The 19,555-nt window shown below is 41.2% G+C and overlaps 1 protein-coding gene across 2 annotated transcripts; it reads left to right on the top strand.

Annotated features, from left to right (window-relative positions):
• The first annotated feature begins 17,444 nt into the window (after positions 1–17,444).
• Positions 17,445–18,528, top strand: hamp (hepcidin antimicrobial peptide). Of its 2 annotated transcripts, none has more exons than XM_034174136.1 (3): positions 17,445–17,759; positions 17,861–17,938; positions 18,110–18,528. In XM_034174136.1, exons 1-3 carry the CDS (start codon positions 17,673–17,675, stop codon positions 18,215–18,217), a joined length of 273 nt encoding a protein of 90 aa, XP_034030027.1. In that variant the 5' UTR covers positions 17,445–17,672; the 3' UTR covers positions 18,218–18,528. The 2 variants fall into 2 exon arrangements, with proteins under 2 accessions (XP_034030027.1, XP_034030026.1); XM_034174135.1 differs by having other exon boundaries at positions 17,447–17,759; positions 17,858–17,938.
• Positions 18,529–19,555: the final 1,027 nt, after the last annotated feature.

Below are 19,555 nucleotides of genomic sequence, written 5' to 3'. Positions count from 1 at the left end.
CGAGAGATTTTGTGAGATTTCCCTTCTGACCTGGGAATGTTCATGTGTGAAATCTGTTTGTGTGTGGTGTGTTATCTTTACTGTGTGGCTGCACACCACATACCGTATGACCAAAACTGTTAAATCTATGATTTGTGTGGTCTCTCAGGTTTTGGAAACCTACAGGTAATTTTAAAATCATGCCGTGTGATCCAGGCTTAAGCCTCTCATTTCCTGCATGTTCCGGCCAAATCCTTTGTGCTTTTGCCTGCGTTTCCAGTGCTCATGTTCCAGTGTCCTTGTTCCTTGTTTTTGTCTAGCCATGTACTGACCGCCCCCCTGTCTATTGACCTCGCTTTTTGTCTCATGCCTTGGACACTACTACTTCGTGCTGTTTGTTGTACTGTGTATCGAACCCAGCCTGCAAACTGACTAAAGCCTTTTGAACAACCATTGTTGCATTTGTGTCCTGCCTTGTTCAGTCTGAAATCATGACATGATGAGGCCCGTTCAGTGTTTGAGATGGCTATGTCTAAGTTAGGCATTGAAATGTAAACAAACCTGCTCCTTTCAAGGTCAAAAAACCATGTTTCCACTTATCACCTGAATGCTCACACATCATGTGAAAGCTCACTTGTCAGCACTGTGCTCATCGTGTTACTTCAGGACAGCTCTCCAGAGGAATAATGTAGATTTCATTGTGCTGTTGCTGCTGACAGCTTGTACCCATCATATTATCTCATTTAATCCAGCAGCTGGTCTCTATCTCCATTATTTTTGCAGTCAGGTCAACAGGTATTTGGACAATGATGCAATTTGCCTCTGTACACCACCCTGGTAGAGTTGAAATTAAATAATCAAGATGTTTTTGTGGTGTACTAGTCATACAAATGATCACTTTTCCAGCCACATTTCTTTTGACGAGTCAAAGGATGGATACATGGACATTTACAAGTCACTGAACACGACTCTAGTTATATTCAATATGGTTTGCATTTGTTAGCTGGTGCTGCTTTTTCCTGTTGCATCACCACGTACAGCTTCATAGAGGAGTGGAAATGACAAAGATTTCAACGCAGGGAAATAGATCAATTCTAGGCTTGGGTTGCCCATATGCCTTCTGGCAAACTGCAGCTGGAATTTCACATATTTTTAAAGAACCTAGTGGCTACGCCTGCAGCATCCCAGAACAATTAAACTCACTCTGCTTTTCCAACACTGGAAATATTGCCAGCTGGTATATTACTCCAAAGATCATGGGGCGCAGGGGCAGGCGCCTATCCCAGGCAAGAAGTGGGGTACACCCTGGACAGGCTGCCAGTCTAACTGATCACATGACCACTGTAAATGTGGTGACATGAAAAATAAAGTGACAATTATAGTTTCACATCCAGAAAGACAGTTGCTGCCTTTTAAGGAAATCCTTCCTAAAAGGCAGCATGTGCATGTGAGGAGGGACACGCGTGTCCCTGGTGATTAATGGAAAAAGCATCAGCCTGTAGAAATAAGGATTGTGGGTTCATGTCCCACCTGGGTTGTAATTTCTTGTGGTGTTTAAGATGAGCTTTATAGAAAAGAGTGTTAGTGAGATATAAAGTGTGTGAGAGACATTCATTTATCTATTTCTTCCTATTATGTCAGTGCCCTGAAGAGCAAGTCACATATAGGCCCCGAGGTGCTTGACGTCAGATTCCATAGCGTGAAGTAGATGAGAGTTTACCACTACTCCTGGGCGGCACCAGTCCAAAGCAGGTTACTTCCCCTGCCAAGGCTGGTACCTACAGTATTTACAGTTGGCTGGACAGAGACAATGCAGACTAAAGCCATGATCGGCTCAACGGTTGTATGTGTAAAAACGGGCCCAAATACACCTGCATGCTTTATTGTATTGCACAATATAGTGCACGTTGTCAATTTATATAGTCAATTTATATTTAGTGCATTTGCCTTTATCAATACACAACTTTGGGTTTGTCCACATGAGAGTGCAAAATTCTGGGAGGGAACATGCAAATAGGTGATGTTTCCACATGCAGCGTGATTTCTCAAGGTCAAAAGGAAATTTAGAGGGTGCTGATTACATGGTGGATGGATCTGAACTTCTTCCATTTACAGATGATGCTCATTGTGACTTTCAAAGCAGCAGAAATGTTTCTGTACCCTTCAAAGTCAAAGTCAAAGTCAAAGTGTCTTTATTTGTCTCCCTAAGGAGAAATTTGCCTTGGACAGAGTCTGCTACACAACAACACATCCAATACATAGCACCCATACATTAAAAACAACACAGTAAATCAAAGGATAAAATATAAATACACAACATTATTAACATCCTTGTGCAAATTCCGCAATTCATACCCTTAAGCTATCTTCCCTGGACTATCTGCAGATTTATGAGCTTCATTGATAATGGAATAAATGAATATTTATATTGATTATATTTACAAAGAGGAACCCTGTACATCCTTCCTGAGTTAAGTAAAGTATATTCAGAGTGCAGAACATGAGACTCATCTGTTAAAATATTGTCAGCACATCTGAGAACTGCCTGTTCAAACAACTCTTGGGGAGTTACAGGTACCACCATACCCATGATTTTGCCAGCTATCTTAATCAGATTTAATATTTGAGTTTTTGATTTAACCGTTAAATTACAAAACCAGCTAGTAATACTATACCGTAACACGGACTCAATCGTTGCTCTGTAGAAAATCAGCATAATATTCCTACATACACCAAACAGTCGGAGTCGACGGAGAAAGTGCAAATGCTGGTGGATTCGGGCACAAACACTTGACACTTGCATGTGCCAGCTTAAGTTATTATCGATATAAACCCCCAGATATTTATATGAATCCACCTGTTCAATGTTACGTCCATGTATGGTGACCACACTACGGTCTCCAACAGCCCGAGGGTCCACCAACATCTCCACTGTTTTATTAACATTAATCTGCAATTGATGGACATCACACCAGTTCACAAACCTGTCCACTCCAGATTTGTGACAACTCGAATTAGTACTAGTGTTCAGCAGACTGAGTATTACAGTATCATCTGAAAATTTAACAACATACTGGTTTGGCTGATAGCTGATACAGTCATTGGTATACAGTGTAAATAAAAAAGGTGAACTAACACAGCCCTGAGGGGCACCAGTGCTACTTAATGCAATATCAGAGCAGACAGAATTGACCTTCACCTGCTGTGACCTGTTTGTCAAAAAAGAATGATACCACTTAATTAAAAAAGGGTTCACATTCAACTGAATCATTTTTTGAAGAAGGATATGTGACCGGATACAGTTAAAAGCAGAACTAAAATCAATAAAAACTAATTTGGCATATGCAGAGGAACTCTCAAGATGCTTTAAAACCAAGTTCATTATAGTTAAAATGGCATCACTCGTACTCCGCTTCCTTTTATACGCAAACTGATACTGATCCAAGTGTGGCTCCACCTCTACAGTAAGCTCCTGAATTAACAGTTTCTCCAATGCTTTCATTACATTAGAGGTTAGGGCCACTGGCCGAAAATCATTATTCACTTGGGGGCATGATTTCTTGGAAACTGGAATAATAACTGATCTCTTCCAAAGCTCAGGTACTGAATAAGTATCAACAGAGAGCTGGAAGAGTTGATGCCAAGCTGGAGTGAGCTCCTCTGCAAATGTTTTTAAAAGAAAAGCAGACATATTGTCTGGCCCTGTAGCTTTATTAGTGTACATTGATTTAAAAACTTGAGTAACTGATTGTGAGTCAATTAAAATTCTGTCCTCATGCAAATTACACCTAATCTCTTTTAAAATTTCCCTGCACTCTTCCTGATTATCACTCAAAACGCAAATAAAAATAATTTAGCTCATTGGCTTTTGCAAATTCATTATTGTCAATTACAGGTTTCCTTTTCGTATCCATGTTTGTCATGCCCCGAATAGAATCCCACAGTCTCTTATTGTTCGCTCTGGAAAGGTCCCGTTCTGTGCACTCCTTATGCTGCCGTCGAGCATCTCTCATCTTCTGGTTCAGGTCTTTTTGTGCGACCCTAACCCCAGCAAAGTCCCTTGATTTAAAAGCTGCTTTCTTCCTATTAATACATTCCCGTATTTCCCGTGTGACATACGATTTATTATTTAGGTATTTCTTAATAATCTTTTGGGGAATGACTGAGTCCACACAGAAAGAGATGTAACCAGTAATTGCCTCTGTGGCATTATTGATATCCGCGTTTTGGAAAAAAATGTCCCAATCTGTACACAAGAAACATCCTTTCAGCTCCTCTATCTTGTCAGCAGACCACAATTTAACAGAGTGGACCTCAGGTTTACTAGATTTAAATGCTGATCGATAGGTGGGGAGAAGCTGGACTACATTATGGTCCGAATTGCCAAGAGGGGGTCTGATTCTGGCTGTGTAGGCATCTCTTATGTTCCCATAGCACTTATCCAGAGTCTTACTGCTCCTGGTGCTACACTGAACATATTGGTAGAAGCCAGGCAGGGATTTATTTAAACTGCAGTGATTTAAATCACCAAGAACAATCATGGCAGCATCCGGTTTATTTTGAAGATGAGAATGGACACAATCTGAAATCTGACGAGCTGCCCTGGCGGCATTTCCACTTGGTGGAATATAAACTACACACACAAATATATTTGTGAATTCTCGAGGAAGGTAATAAGGTCGTAAGGTTACACACAGGAGCTCAAGATCGGAGTTACATACCCTGTCTCTGACAGCAAAGTTTGTACACCACCTGTCTTTAACATATAAACAAACTCCACCACCCCGTGTTTTACCAGAGTTTTTGTTCCTGTCCAGGCGGATGTGTGTAAATCCATCCACTTGAATGAAGCTGTCCGGTATATCATCGCTAAACCATGTTTCTGTAAAAGCCATTAATCCAGACTCACGGAACTCGTAACAAGCTCCAGTTTGTAAGCGCAACTCATCCAGTTTATTTTTAAGTGAGCGCGCATTGCAGAGCAGGATGGGCGGCAACGGTAGCTTGGTGGCTGCACGGATGCATTGCCTCAGGCCGCCTCTCTTCCCCCGCTTCCTACGTCTCCTGCTTCGCCGACAATCCGGTCGGTATTGTCGTACCAACTCCCTCGGAACCTCGTCCAGCAGGCCCAGCGATGGACGAGCTCCGTGGTCTTGTAAACCCAACAACTCCGTCCGGCTATACACTAGCCCCTCAGTGCTAACAGCCCCATCCACAGAGCAGTGGGCTATTTGGCTAAGTAGCAGTAGCCATGCTAGTGCTAACAGAACCATGCTCCCTCTCAGCCTCCACACACAGTCAAAAGCACAAAGCGCACATTTAGTCCACCGTTGACAAGCGGTAGAGAGAAAGAAAAGAACAAACATCAACAGCCTCCATACCAAACAAGCATTTTGTAGCAGAAACCCTCCTCCATGTCGCCAGCAGAGCAGCGCCATGTTCCAAAAAAAAAAAGCCTCATTAAAAGTCTGCTAACGAGTCTTTCATTGGATTCAGGTGTGTTGGAGCAAGGAGACAACTAAGAGTGTCAGGAATGTGGCTCTCGAGGACCAAACTTGGCCACCCCAGTTGTTGTCTTCTCACCAAGCTGCTTGCCTGTTGTCCTGTAGTCCATCCCAGCCTTGTGCACGTCTGCAGTTTTGTCCCTGGTGTCCTTAGACAGCTCTTTGGTCTTGGCTATGGTGGATAGGCTGGAGTGTGACTGATTGAGTGTGTGAACAGGTGTCTTTTATACAGGTAACAACTTCAAACAGGTGCAATTAATACAGGTAAAGAGTGCAGAATAAGAGGGCTTCGTAAAGAAAAATTAACAGGTTTGTGTGAGCCAGAATTCTTGCTGATTGGTAGGTGTTCAAATACTTAAGCTTCCATCACACATAGCAAGAATGTGGAGGAGCCATTCCGACACAGCAAATATTGCCATTATTCAACGCAGACGGGAGGAAAAGGGGTGTGGTCCAAACACATCCGGACTGCCTCGTCCACACATGCAAGATGGCATCCAAAGTGTGTTCAGACAGCAGGTCGATGACACAGACTGCTGTCAGACGGCCATAAAAGGCGCTGCAGTCTGCCCGATCTCCAACAATCTGCAGGGTAGACCGGAGTGCTGTTTATGTCACACGCACGTTCGTGTGTGTGTGTGCGTCACACACCTGCGCTCCACACCTGCGCTCCACACCTGCGCTCCACGCATACTGTAATTATCACTCAGCTGTGTGTGTGTGTGTGTGTGTGTGCATAACACTGCCTGGGCCACTAAGCACGTGCACACACGCAGTCATATGTGGACAAGTGGACAGCTTCTCTCCAAAGTTTGCTGGGAGTTGGGCCATACAGTCCCTCAGACAGAGCCTTTCCAAGGAACTTTCTTTTTTCTTGTTTGCAGACTTCAGCAGCAGAATGCAACTCTGGACACCGCGATGGTTGGATTATCACATGGACTTATTTTTTTTCTTTTGGGTGAGAGGATTCTAACCACAGGTTGCTACCCTGGCCTCTTGTCCTCATCTGTGAAACACCCGTGGACTGCTGTTGGAGCTAAGATGCATGTGTATTAGGCAAAGGCTATTCGCCCAACCGTTGGGCAGATAAATATAATGTCTTGCCTTATTCGCCCAACTGTGATCGTATATTTGACATGTTTTTTTTTTTTGCATCTAAACAACATTTTTTACACCACTTTTTTAAGGCTCTATTGCGGCGTATGTTTGACACATTTCACGACGGCGTCTTTAATTACTGTGAAAAACCACCGCAATGGATGAAAGCAGACAAACTTCATAAGCATTTTGAACGGAAGCCTGTTAACGACAACGAAACAGTTTTTATAAACAAAATGCTGCTTGTTGCCTGTAAGATGGTGTTAGTTTGACACAGTTCCCTGGGTGTGAGGAGCCAAACAGAACTGCTTAGATCACAGCCCCTCCGGGGGCTGGGACCCCTCAGACAGCTGGCAAGAAAATCTCCGCCTTTTTTCCGCCGCGTTGAAACCGGAAGTGAACTTACATGGGTGCTCATTGGTCAATTGTGGTTGGGCGTATATGCTCATGTATTTACTTTATTGAACCATTGGTTGGGCATATAGCCACTCTGTGTGTATTAATGGTGTAACGGCCTGCCACAAGCTCCATGTGATATCTCCTCCAGAGTTAGAAGGAGGACATTTATTACAACGCATGAGTTCCGTCCGGCTGAGCCTGACGCGCACAATGATGCGTAACTGTGCAGCACGGAGAGACGCAGCTGCCTGTGTTATGATGGAAACAATAGTGAGTCCCTTCGGCTGCTCCCTTGTTTGCACTCAGGGTCGCCACAACAAATCCAAGGTGGATCTGCATGTTGAATTGGCACAAGTTTCACGCCGGATGCCCTTCCTGACAAAACTCCACATTACATGGAAAAATGTGGCAGGGGTGGGATTTGAACCCGGAGCCTTCTGAACTGAAACCAAGCGCATTAACCGCTTGGCCACCACAATAGTTCACATTATTTACATTGCTCATGGGAAGGAATGGATGCGCAGCAGCGCACAGAGCTTTCGCTGCTGTTGACATAAGGTGAAGCTTGCCACATATGCAGTACATACCGGACATACCGAGGTTCCATCATATGCGCTCAAATCATTTCGTATCGCATTTTGCCACCATGGGAATATGGAAATTGTGGTTAGATGGTCCTCAGACTGCTCATGGACCACGGTTGGATAGGTGTCCCATCTCAACCGCTTCTGGAGAATTATGAACATGTGTTTCACACTCGGGGCCACTGGCAGATTTTGACCAAGTGTGTGGATTTCCACAGATGGCTGACAGAACATTTTAGAACTGAAATCCGACACTTTTCGGATGTGTGCCGATTCATAAGTCCAACGCCACTCTGCTTGATTCCGTGTGTGACGGGGGTATTATGCAACAACATGCAACAACAACAAAAAAGCAAATTCATTATTTTAAAATTATACAATGTGATTTTCAGATTTATTTATTTTTTTTTTAGATTCTGTCTCTCACAGTTGAAGTGCACCTTCGATAAACATTACAGACCTCTCCATTCTTAGTAGGTGGGGAAGCTTGCAAAATTGACAGTGGACCAAATACTTATTTACCTCACTGTATATTTACCTGTCAGGACGGTGATGGTGCACCTACCTTACAACAAGAAACTCTGTGGTTCAAATGTGTTGGTCGGTAGGTTTAGCGTGAAAAATGCAAGGTTAGAGTGAACAGAGCAAGAAAAATGTGGAACCAGGTGATTGAGTGCCAAACAACTGAATTTGTTTTTGGTGGTGCACTTTTCCTTGAATTATGTGTGGCTCAGCATAAATCCATCCATCTGTCATTTGTGCCTCTGACATGTTAAGAGGTGATTCGGTATTAGAATGGTTGAATGATTATCAAAGTTACCTCAACCTCTATTCTCGCATTCAACCTGATGTTTTCAGCCAGTCACAAATAGTACCTTTTTCGGGTAAAAGTGTTTTTGAGGGCAAATTGTGTTGAATTACACTGACATTTGCTCTGAAAGTTTATATTTAATACCAATTCTTGCATAATATTACTGTATTAACCAACTTGTGTGATGTGGAAGTACCAAGAATGTTCAGTGTTTCCACATACCTCTCTTCCCCTACAGACTGGAATTCCCGTCCTCAGTTCTTACTGTTATCCTGCTGCGACACGCCTTTCAAAAGTGACACTGCATTTGCTGAGCATGCAGTCAGAGGACATGACTTTAAAAAAAATACACATTCTCACATTTATTTTCTGATTGTTTGTGAAGTATCACGGCTGGTGCTGCTGGCTGCGGCCCGACGAGGTGACACGGAGTGGGTTGCCTGATTTCACGGTGTGTGAACGATGTAGTGATTGGATGGAGGACCTGAGTGTTCACGTGGCGGGTTTTGGTAGCAGTTAAGCCGACAGAGACGTCGCGTTTCATTAGCGAGAGCTTTTGCAGCTCTGCGTGAAGCTGTTAAGAACAGAGAGGAAGAGAGCTGCAGAAGTGCGGCGTGATGATGAAACCCCGACAGACGAGGGCAATGCCCTCCGCCAGGGGGAAGAGTCAGAGTGGCACCGGCTGAGGTGAATCTGCCCGCCGTTCTGGTGCCGAGCTTTGTTTGACCTGAAGATTCCCGCTGATAGCCGTGGCAGATATACACACACTGTTTGAACACGATCATTCTCTATGTTCTTGTTTTTCCTTTTCTCTCACCCACCCCACACACACACTAACAGTCAAAGCCAATCAGAATGGAACATTTATCTCCCATGTCAGAATGTCAGACCCGGCTGTGATTAGCTGAGTCATGCTTAGTGAGTCAGCAAACAAAGTGACGTATGCTCATCATTACTGGACACCATGTGTGTGTTCAGATATCAGAATGGAGCTTCTGATAATTCTCTCCTCTGTCACTTGCACACAAAAACACACAGGTAAACACAAAAACTCATGCATAAAAGATAAGGCGAAGCTGTCTGTTCATATTAAAAAAAAAATGGACGTATTCCAACTGTTGTGCAGCCATTCATGTTTGAATGTGTTGACTTTGACATGGTCACACAAAACAAGCACACGGGCCCCCGGGGTTATCGGTGAGCGAGACAGACTGTCGCACAGCTCCTGTAGCATGTTGTTTTACAAATCGAGTCAGTACAAGTCATTTGTAGAGACTTTGAAGGTATAATGAGAATCGAAGTAGTCGCCGATTTTATCAGCATTAACTGCACAGTTTATGTTTCTCACTTTATGTTGTTTATTTATTTCTTTCTCACTGTTATTGATTTCCACATTTATTCTGGCCTTGATGTTGCACTGGAAGTTTTTTTATTTATATATATATATATATATATATATATATATATATATATATATATATATATATATATATATATATATATATATATATATATATATATAAACTGCACACTTATTAATATTTAGATGTTTCACTGATGAGGTGGAAAAATAAAAAAAATGTAGTTTTTTTCCAATTGCTTTACACTTTGGATGATTAGAATTTAATTATCAATGTGTTTGATTTTGAAAAGCATCAGAAGAAAAAACACATACATTGAGGAAAACCTACAATCTGATGTGATGGTCTAGTTGTTAAGGCATTGGGCTTGAGAGCACAAGATCCTGGGTTCAAATCCCAACCTGACTGGAAAATCACTAAGGCCCCTTGGGCAAGGTCTCCCGGTGTGTAGTGAGCACCGGGAGCAATTATTTGTAAAGCGCTTTGAGTGTCTGATGCAGATGGAAAAGCGCTATATTAATGCAGTCCATTTTGCTCATGCACAAAAAGTAATTATATGCTAGAAGGGCATCGATTAGAGCGTATACACTGAACAATAATATAAACACACTTTTGTTTTTGCTCCCATTTTTCATGAGCTGAACTCAAAGATGTAAAAGATTTTCTATGTACACAAGAGACCTATTTCTCTCAAATATTGTTCACAAATCTGTCTAAATCTGTGTGAGTGAGCACTTCTCCTTTGCAGAGATAATCCATCCCACCTCACAGGTGTGGCATATCAAGATACTGATTAGACAGCATGACTATTGCACAGGTGTGCCTTAGGCTGGCCACAATAAAAGGCCACTCTAAAATGTGCAGTTTTGCTTTATTGGGGGAGGGGGGATGTCAGAAAACCACTCAGTATCTGTTGTGACCTCCATTTGCTTCATGCAGTGCAACACCTCTTCTTCGTGTAGAGTTGATCAGGCTGTTGATTGTGGCCTGTGGAATGTTGGTCCCCTTCTCTTCAATGGCTGTGCAAAGTTGCTGGATATTGGCAGGAACTGGAACACGCCGTTGCATACGTAGATCCAGAGCATCTCAAACATGCTCAATGTGTGACATGTCCGTTGAGTATGCTGGCCATGCAAGAACTGGGATGTTTTCAGCTTCCAGGAATTGTGTACAGATCAACACAACATGGGGTTGTGCATTATCATGCTGCAACATGAAGTGATGCTCGTGGAGGAATGGCACAACAATGGCCTCAGGATCTTGTTACAGTGTCTCTTTGCATTCAAAATGACATCAATACAGTGGTATTCGTTTCTATTTGTTGTCCATAACATATGCCTGCCCATACCATAACCCCACCACCACCATGGGCCACTTGGTTCACAACATTGACATCAGCAAACCGCTCACCCACACAATGCCCCACATGCTGTCAGCCATCTGCCCTGGACAGTGAAAACCAGGATTCATCCACGAAGAGAACACCTCTCCAACCTGCCAGATGCCATCGAATGTGAGCATTTGCCCACTCAAGTCAGTTACGATGACGAACTGCAGTCGGGTTGAGACCCCGATGAAGATGACGAGCACGCAGATGAGCTTCCCTGAGACGGTTTCTGACAGGTTGTGCAGAAATTCTTTGTTTCTGCAAACCAATTGTTGCAGCAGCTGTCCGGCTGGCTGGTCTCAGATGATCTTGGAGGCGAACATGCTGCATGTGGAGGTCCTGGGCTAGTGTGGTTTCACATGGTCTGTGGTTGTGAGGCTGGTTGGATGTACTGCCAAATTCTTGGAAATGCCTTTGGAGACAACTTATGTTGGAGAAATGAACATTCAATTCAGGGGCAACAGCTCTGGTGGACATTCCTGCAGTTAGAATGGCAATTGCACGCTCCCTCAAAACTTGTGACATCTGTGGCATTATGCTGTGTGATAACACTTAACATTTTAGAGTGGCCTTTTATTGTGGCCAGCCTGAGGCACACCTGTGTAATAATCATGCTGTCTAATCAGCATCTTGATATGCCACACCTGTGAGGTGGGATGGATTATCTCGGCAAAGGAGAAGTGCTCACTAACACAAATTTAGACAGATTTGTGAACAATATATGAGAGAAATAGGTATTTTCTGTGAATAGAAAATGTTTTTAATGTTTGAGTTCAGCTCATGAAAAATGGGAGCAAAAACATAAGTGTTGCATTTATATTTTTGTTCAGGGTGTTTTACAGAAATATTGATTAAAAAACAAAAACAACAACAACAAAAAAAAACCCATTAAAACCATTTCTTTCTTCTGGCCTTTTTCTGCAAATCCACCACAAAATGGAATGGCTGCTCTTCCAGATTAAACCCATCGTTCTCAGGTTAATTATTTTTTTTTAGTTTTTTGTTGAACCAGCAGTCCTTCCAGCATAAGGGCAAAACTACAACCTCCCTAGTGGAGGTAAGAAAAAATAAATAAATAAAAATTCTCCCATAACAGCAATGTAACTTTTTGCATCATCACCAAATTATCACTGAATTAAATTAAATTATTTTCTACTTAATGCATGTAGAAACACTCTCCAGAGGCTTTTTAATCCTGGCTACTATTCAACCGCTCTCAAAGAGATTTCATTTGGTTGTACCTCAAACAAACAAACAAACAAGCAAAAAACAAACAAACAAAAAAAAAACAAAAAACAAAAACAACAGACTGTGCTGAACCTGAAGTACTAATTGAGTAATTACATCTTTTAGTTGGAGCAGCGGGTATTCCTTCATGAAGGACTTTCTGAGGCAATAGTTAGTCGTACAACGGCTTGTCCTGTACGGCCTGTTACGGCCCCTGATGTGGGAAGGTCCAAAAAACTCTCTGAATTCTTCCATCAAATGTCAAAGTGAACAAACTGTTAAATTAAACTGTGCAGATCAACACACCAGTGCAAAATGTGTGTAGACAATAATTATATTTAAAAGACAGTAGGAAGACATTAAGTTGAGCATATCCCAGTATGCCTTAAACCAGCCACTACACCCTGTTATTGAGGTGGGTGCTACCACTGAGGTGATACCTAGATTTACAGAATTTGATAGTATCTCACTAGGCATGCTGACAAAATTCGTAACGTCTACAAAAAGCACAACCTGCTTATTTGACCATATACCAAGAAAACTGTTTAAGGACCTGTAGCCCACTCTTGGACCAACTGTGCTGGAAATTGTTAATCTCTCATTAACTTCTGGATCTGTTTCTAAATGTTTCATTACTTTATTCTTTACATTACATTACTTTATTCATTACTTAAGAAATCTAATCTTGACCCTAATGTATTGAAAAACTATAGGCCAATATCAAATCCATCATTTGCTTTAAAATTCTGGAAAAAGTGGTTTCACGGCAGCTCGTGGACCACCTTACTGAGAATAATCTTTTTGAGCCGCTGCAGTCTGCTTTTAGAAAGTATCATTCCACAAAGGCAGCTCTCACTAAAGTGGTGAATGATCTTCTGCTTGCAATGGACTTAGACACCACTACTGTTCTGGTGCTGTTAGATTTTAGTGCTACATTTGATACCGTGGATCATCATATTTTACTTGATAGGCTGTAGAATCATTTTGGGATTACTGGAAGTGCCCTTGCGTGGTTGACGTCATACATGACCAGTCATTCTCGCTGTGTTTTGTACAATAACACTACCTCTAACCTTAGTGACATGAAATTTGGGGTTCCACAGGGGTCTGTCTTAGGCCTGGTTCACACGACAGGATTTTAAAATTATCTTTAGGTTTCCAAACCCTGAGAGACCACACACATGAAGATAAAAAATGATGGATCTAACAGGTTTGGTCGTACAGTGTGTGTGGTGTTCAGCCACACGGTAAGGACAACAACACCACACACAAACAGATTTCACACACGAACATTCACAGCTCAGACAGGAAATCTCGCAAAATCTCTCGAGATTAAATGTGACTTCAGAGTAAACAAATAGAGATAGTTTGTGGACTATTTAAAACAGAGGGAAAAAACGATACAAAAAGAACAAGAAAAGGTGTTCTTTAAAGGAATGGAAACAGCGTGAACACCAGACTTTCTGGTAAGTCAGAACAGCTGTTTTGATTTTATTTTCCGCTGCGTGCATCCGTCAACTCGCTTTCTGATTGGCTGCACATCACATTCAGCAGGCTGCGTGCTCGTTTGTGCTTGGAGGATACTACACATGCTGCAATATTGGGCAAAAAACTCCAACATGCTGAATACCCCTGATTTGTGATCGGAGCGCTCCTGACGCCCTTCCGAGCAGATCAGAGCTCTGTTAACACACCACACACGGCAGGAATATCTGATAAGATTATCTTTAGCGTCATCACGATTGTCAGGGCATCCTTAAGATTGTCGGAAGGGGAAGATTGGGTCTGATATCGGCCTAATTATCCTGCCGTGTGAACCAGGCCTTAGGCCCCTGCTTTTCTCCCTTTATATAACACCCCTCGGGCATATACTGTGGCGTTTTGGGGTTGCCTTTCACTGCTATGCTGATGATACTCAATTGTAAATGCCGGTAATCTGCTGGTAATCTCAAATCCTTAGAGGACTGCCTTGCATCAGTGAAAAGGTGGATGTCTAGTAACTTCCTACTTTTAAACTCTTTAAAAGACTGAAATGATGGTTCTTGATCCAGTGAGACATCGGGATCAATTTGAGCAGCTAACGCTTACCCTAGGCTCGTGTGTCATACATCATACTGACAAAGTGAGGAACCTTGGGGTAATTTTTGATCCTACATTGTCCTTTGACCTCCACATTAGAGATATTACGAGGACTGATTTCTTCCATCTGTGAAATATAGCGACAATTCATCCCATCCTGTCTGGTCTGGCTGATGCTGAGACCCTGATTCATGCGTTTGTCTCTTCTAGATTGGACTATTGCAATTTTCTGTTTTCTGGTTTACCGCAGTCCAGCATTATGGGTCTCCAATTGGTTCAAAATGCTGTTGTCAGACTTTTGACACGAAGCAGAAAGTTTGACCACATTACGCCCGCTTTGGCATCTCTTCACTGGCTTCCTGTCTCTGTGAGATCAGATTTTAAGGTTCTGCTACTAGCCTATAAAATTGTTCACAGCCTGGCACCTCCCTACCTAGCTGACCTAATTAAACCCTATGTACCGGCCCGAGCTTTGCGTTCGCAGGATGGAGGACTACTTTGTGTCTCTAGGGTGAATAAAAAGTCTGCAGGTCACAGAGCTTTCTCTTATCGTGCCCCTGTTCTGTGAAATGATCGCCCTGCATCAATAAAACAGTCAGATTCTGTGGAGACTTTCAAGTCCAGACTTAAGACGCATTTATTTTCCCTTTCATATGGCTAGCATACGGGCATATTATGTTACTATGCTTTTTACTTTTTTGCTCTTTTACTATGCTTTTTAATCTTTTAATTCATTTTATTTTGTTTTCTGAACTGTTTTGTGTGAGGCACCTTGAGGTGACTCTGTTGTGATTTGGCGCTATATAAAATGAATAAACTGAAATTGAATTGAAAATTTCATAACCGATTTAATATTATGGACAAGACACAGGAGGAAAAAAACATTCAGGCTCATACAGTGCATCCAGAAAGTATTAACAGCACTGTACTTTTCCCACATTTTGTTATGGTACAGCCTTATTCCAAAATGTATGGAATTCATTTTTTACTCAAAATTCTACAAACAGTACCCTATAATGACAATGTGGAAAAAAGTTTTTTTTTGAGAATTTTTCAAATGGATTAAAAATAATAAACAATCTTTGAAGTCACGTGTACATAAGTATTCACACCCTTTGCTATGAAGCTCAAAATTAAGCTCAGATGCATCCTGTTTCCACTGATCATCTTTGACATGTTTTCACAGTCCATGTGGGGTAAATTCAGTTGATTGGACAGGATTTGGAAAGGCATCAGACTGGGACAATGGTTAATCTTTCAGAAGGACAATGACCCTCAACACACAGCCAAGATATCAAAGGAGTGGATTCAGGACAACTCTGTGAATGTCCTTGAATGGCCCAGCCTGAGCCCAGACCTGAATCCGATTGGACATCTCTGGAGAGCTCTGAAAATGGCTGTGCACTGACATTCCTCATCCAACCTGATGGAGCTTGAGAGTTGCTGCAAAGAGGAATGGGCAAAACTGCCCAAACACAGCTAGTGCAGGAGATAATAGAATATTTACAGAGGACTCCTTCAAATGGTGATTCAAATTGTGGCATCATATATAAGAAGACTTAAAGCTGCAATTGCTGCCAAAGGTGCATCAACAAAGTATTGAGCAAAGGGTGTGAATACTTACGTCCATGTGATTTCTTAGTTTTTTATTTTTAACAAATTTGCAAAAAACAAACAAACAAACAAACAAAAAAAAACTTGTTGTCATTATGGGGTTTTGTGAGTAGAATTTTGAAAAAAATGAATCCATTTTGGAATAAGGCTGTAACATAACAAAATGTGGAAAAACTGAAGCACTGTGAATACGTTCCAGATACTCTGTGTGTTTTTGGACAGAGACGATATTTGTGATGTTGCCTCTGTATGCTATCATAATGGAGTTGAAATTAAGATGTGCGTGTAGTGCTGACTTTTAGCTTTAATTCAAGGGGGTTTAACAAAAACATCGCCTTAGTCATTTGCCGATACCATTTTAAGAGCCCACAAGTAATTGGACAAAAAAATATCATTAAATATTTTATATTTATATTTTGTGAAATGAACCCAGATCTATGCAGTGTATGGGCAGTCAAACCTCTTAACCCATTGTAAAAAACTACTTTACAAACTGAATAAAAATAAATATTAGAATAAATATTAGAATTATTCTTCATACCATCATCACTTTACAGCCACTTTTAATTACTTTTTTAGTTACAGCCTTTGTTGGCAGTAATCGGCGAAACCATGCATAGTGCAACTTGGTGCCTTCCCTCCCTGCTGTCGTTCTTGCAAGTTCACCTAGCTTTTGAGAATTGCACACTCAAGACAGTTTTAGCAAGTTGAGCCATACTGTTTGTATTTCTTCATGGCTAATGTAAATGTAGTCCAAGACATTTTCAGTGTCTAGGACATGTTTATGTATCCATCAACTGACTTAGCTTAAAAAAAACTTCCTGTAAAAGTGATGATTTGTATTCAAAATAATTCTCATTTAATTTCTGTAAAAACTGAGGGCTTGCATACAAAAATGGCTATACTAGAAGCACAATGTGTTTGAGTTCATTTCCATTGCAGATGTGTACAGATGCACAATTACACAATTGTACGCTAATGAAATTTCAGTCAGAGCAAATTTTTAGTGGTAGGCTAAAATATAGTCACATTTTGCTGTCACTGTACTTCTGTGACTATACAGTTCTCTAATTGCAAAATTTGTGTCATTGTCCAGCAACCCAGTCAAACTGCCGGTGTTAATATAACACAAGAAAGTGTCTATGTCACTTTTGAAAATGTTAATTTAACTCTGTTTGTGTTCAATTTAACACTGAAAAGAGTAGACACATCTAAACACTTCTTAGTGATAATTTAATAATGGAAAGTTTTCTGTGTACTACTGGACCTGTCTGGAGATTGGAGAATTCCCCTTAGTATTACGGATGAGGTCAAAACTTTCCCAGTTGAGTTAGGTAACCGCTGCCAGGAAATGACTGAACCTCCTGCTACGATGAGGCAACACTGACCCAGTGTATAAATACCATGTGCTCTCCACGCTCAGTCATCAGATAGGACTAAGACAGACCGGGGTCACCCAAAGATCTGACCAAATCCACTTGTACCTACAGTCACCATCCATCACCAGAGCTGAAGTAGACTTTAAAGATATCCTGGTGTTCTTCAGCGTCTTCATGCGCACAAGAAAGAAGGCCTATCAACTCTAATTTTCAAAGGATTTAATAACTAAACCCTCTATCCCCCTCGAAAATGAAGGCATTCAGCATTGCAGTTGCAGTGACACTCGTGCTCGCCTTTATTTGCATTCTGGAGAGCTCTGCCCTCCCTTTCACCGGGGTAAGAGTCTGACTTCACCTCTCTTCATTTGCTTATTAACTATAAATGTTTTTGTCGGGATGCTAAGTCGTAGTTCCTAAATGTGCATAATTCATTAGCAGGTGCAGGAGCTACAGGAGGCAGAGAGCAGTGACACTCCAGTTGCGGCACCTCAAGAGACGTCAGGGCTGTCATGGCTGGTATGTTCAATTGACTCGATGAATTAAGCCAATTGCCACGAGCAAATTAAAATTTAAGTGGATGTTTTTTTTTGCTTCTAACATGTGCTGATGCTCTCTCTCTGCAAAAAAAGAGAGTATGAAACGCTGGAGATGAACACCTCGCTCATGTTTCTTGTCTTTCCCCCACAGATGCCAAGTCACATCAGACAGAAGCGTCAGAGCAAACTATCATTCTGCTACTACTGCTGCAAGTGCTGCAAGGGCAACAAGGGCTGCGGACTCTGCTGCCCTTTCTGAGGCTTCCAGCAACAACTACTGAATATTAATTTATTATGCTTTTACATTTATCCTCACAATGACCTTTTTACACAAATGCTGGATGTTGTTTTGTATTATTTTAAAGATGGATAATTAAAAGGAAAAAAATATACAGATAACTCTTTGTATTAATTTGGGATGTTTTAATACTTTAACAATGGAAATCATTTTATAAGCTCATTGGAATTAATTGAAAATTGCTCTTCTAAAAATAATTCTGATTATGGCTGTTATGCAAAGTAGAACTAAGATTTTGTTTGGTGTTGAGTAAATAATGAAATTTAAAATGACAGCAAGAATATTTTGTTTTTTTTTTCAATATGAAAATGTTGAATATTAATGGCTCTTTTCAAAGTCAAAGTGAAATTAATTACAAGTTGTGTCAAATCAAAATATAGGTATCCATATAATTCTTAATTCTTCTTTGTACTTAAGATGTTTTTCCCAACTTGATGTGGTAGTTTTGGAGGTCAGTGTTTTGCTTGGTAGAGGTCACATTTTCTACTGCCAGGCTTGAAACATGCAGCAAGTGTCAGGCTCATAGTGCGGTTGTGTTACGTGCTGATTTTCATTAAGGCATCAATGTTAACAAATTAGACATTGCATCATAAAACACTGCATCAGGGAAGCGTCCCAGATATGTTACATCTTGTGAAACACTCCCCTCTAGAAAATAGACCTTTTGCCTCGTATTTCATGTGTGCCATGTGGCACACAGCCAAATAGAAAAAGGATTTGCAGACAGGCATTTTGACATCATACCGACAACATTAAATAATTAACACTATTTATTGGACTTTCTACGACTGGAAAATAACTCAGACATAAAAAATAGAATTTTTCAAAACCATTTCAGTGCTGTCCCTTTCCAGTAACTCACTTTCTGTTCTTTCTGGCTGTTCCCCATGTGCCACACAGAGCTGTGTGACTCAATTCAAAACAATTTCAATTTAATCAACTTATAAAGCGCCAAATCACAACAAAAGCCGCCTCAAGGTGCCTCACACAGAACAGTTCAATATAAAATTTAAAATAAATAAGTAAAAATTAAAAAATTCAAATACATAATTAAAAACAGAAGTAAAAAAAAAATAAAACAGATAAAAAATAAAAGCTATTCATAAGAAAGAAAATAAAAAATAGGTTTTAAGTCCTCACTTAAAAATGTCCATGGACTCCGACTGCCTCACGGTCGCAGGAAGACCATTCCACAGAGCGGGTGCACGATGAGAAAAAGCTCTTTGACCTGCTGACTTCTTCTTCACCCTGGGAACACAGAGACGTCCCACATCCTGCGACCGCAAAACCTGAGCCAAC

The sequence above is a fragment of the Thalassophryne amazonica genome, chromosome 7 (assembly GCF_902500255.1).
Source record: "Thalassophryne amazonica chromosome 7, fThaAma1.1, whole genome shotgun sequence".
Lineage (NCBI taxonomy): Eukaryota > Metazoa > Chordata > Actinopteri > Batrachoidiformes > Batrachoididae > Thalassophryne > Thalassophryne amazonica.
The sequence above is the reverse complement of the archived record's forward strand: the minus strand, read 5'-3'. Positions and strand labels throughout refer to the sequence as shown.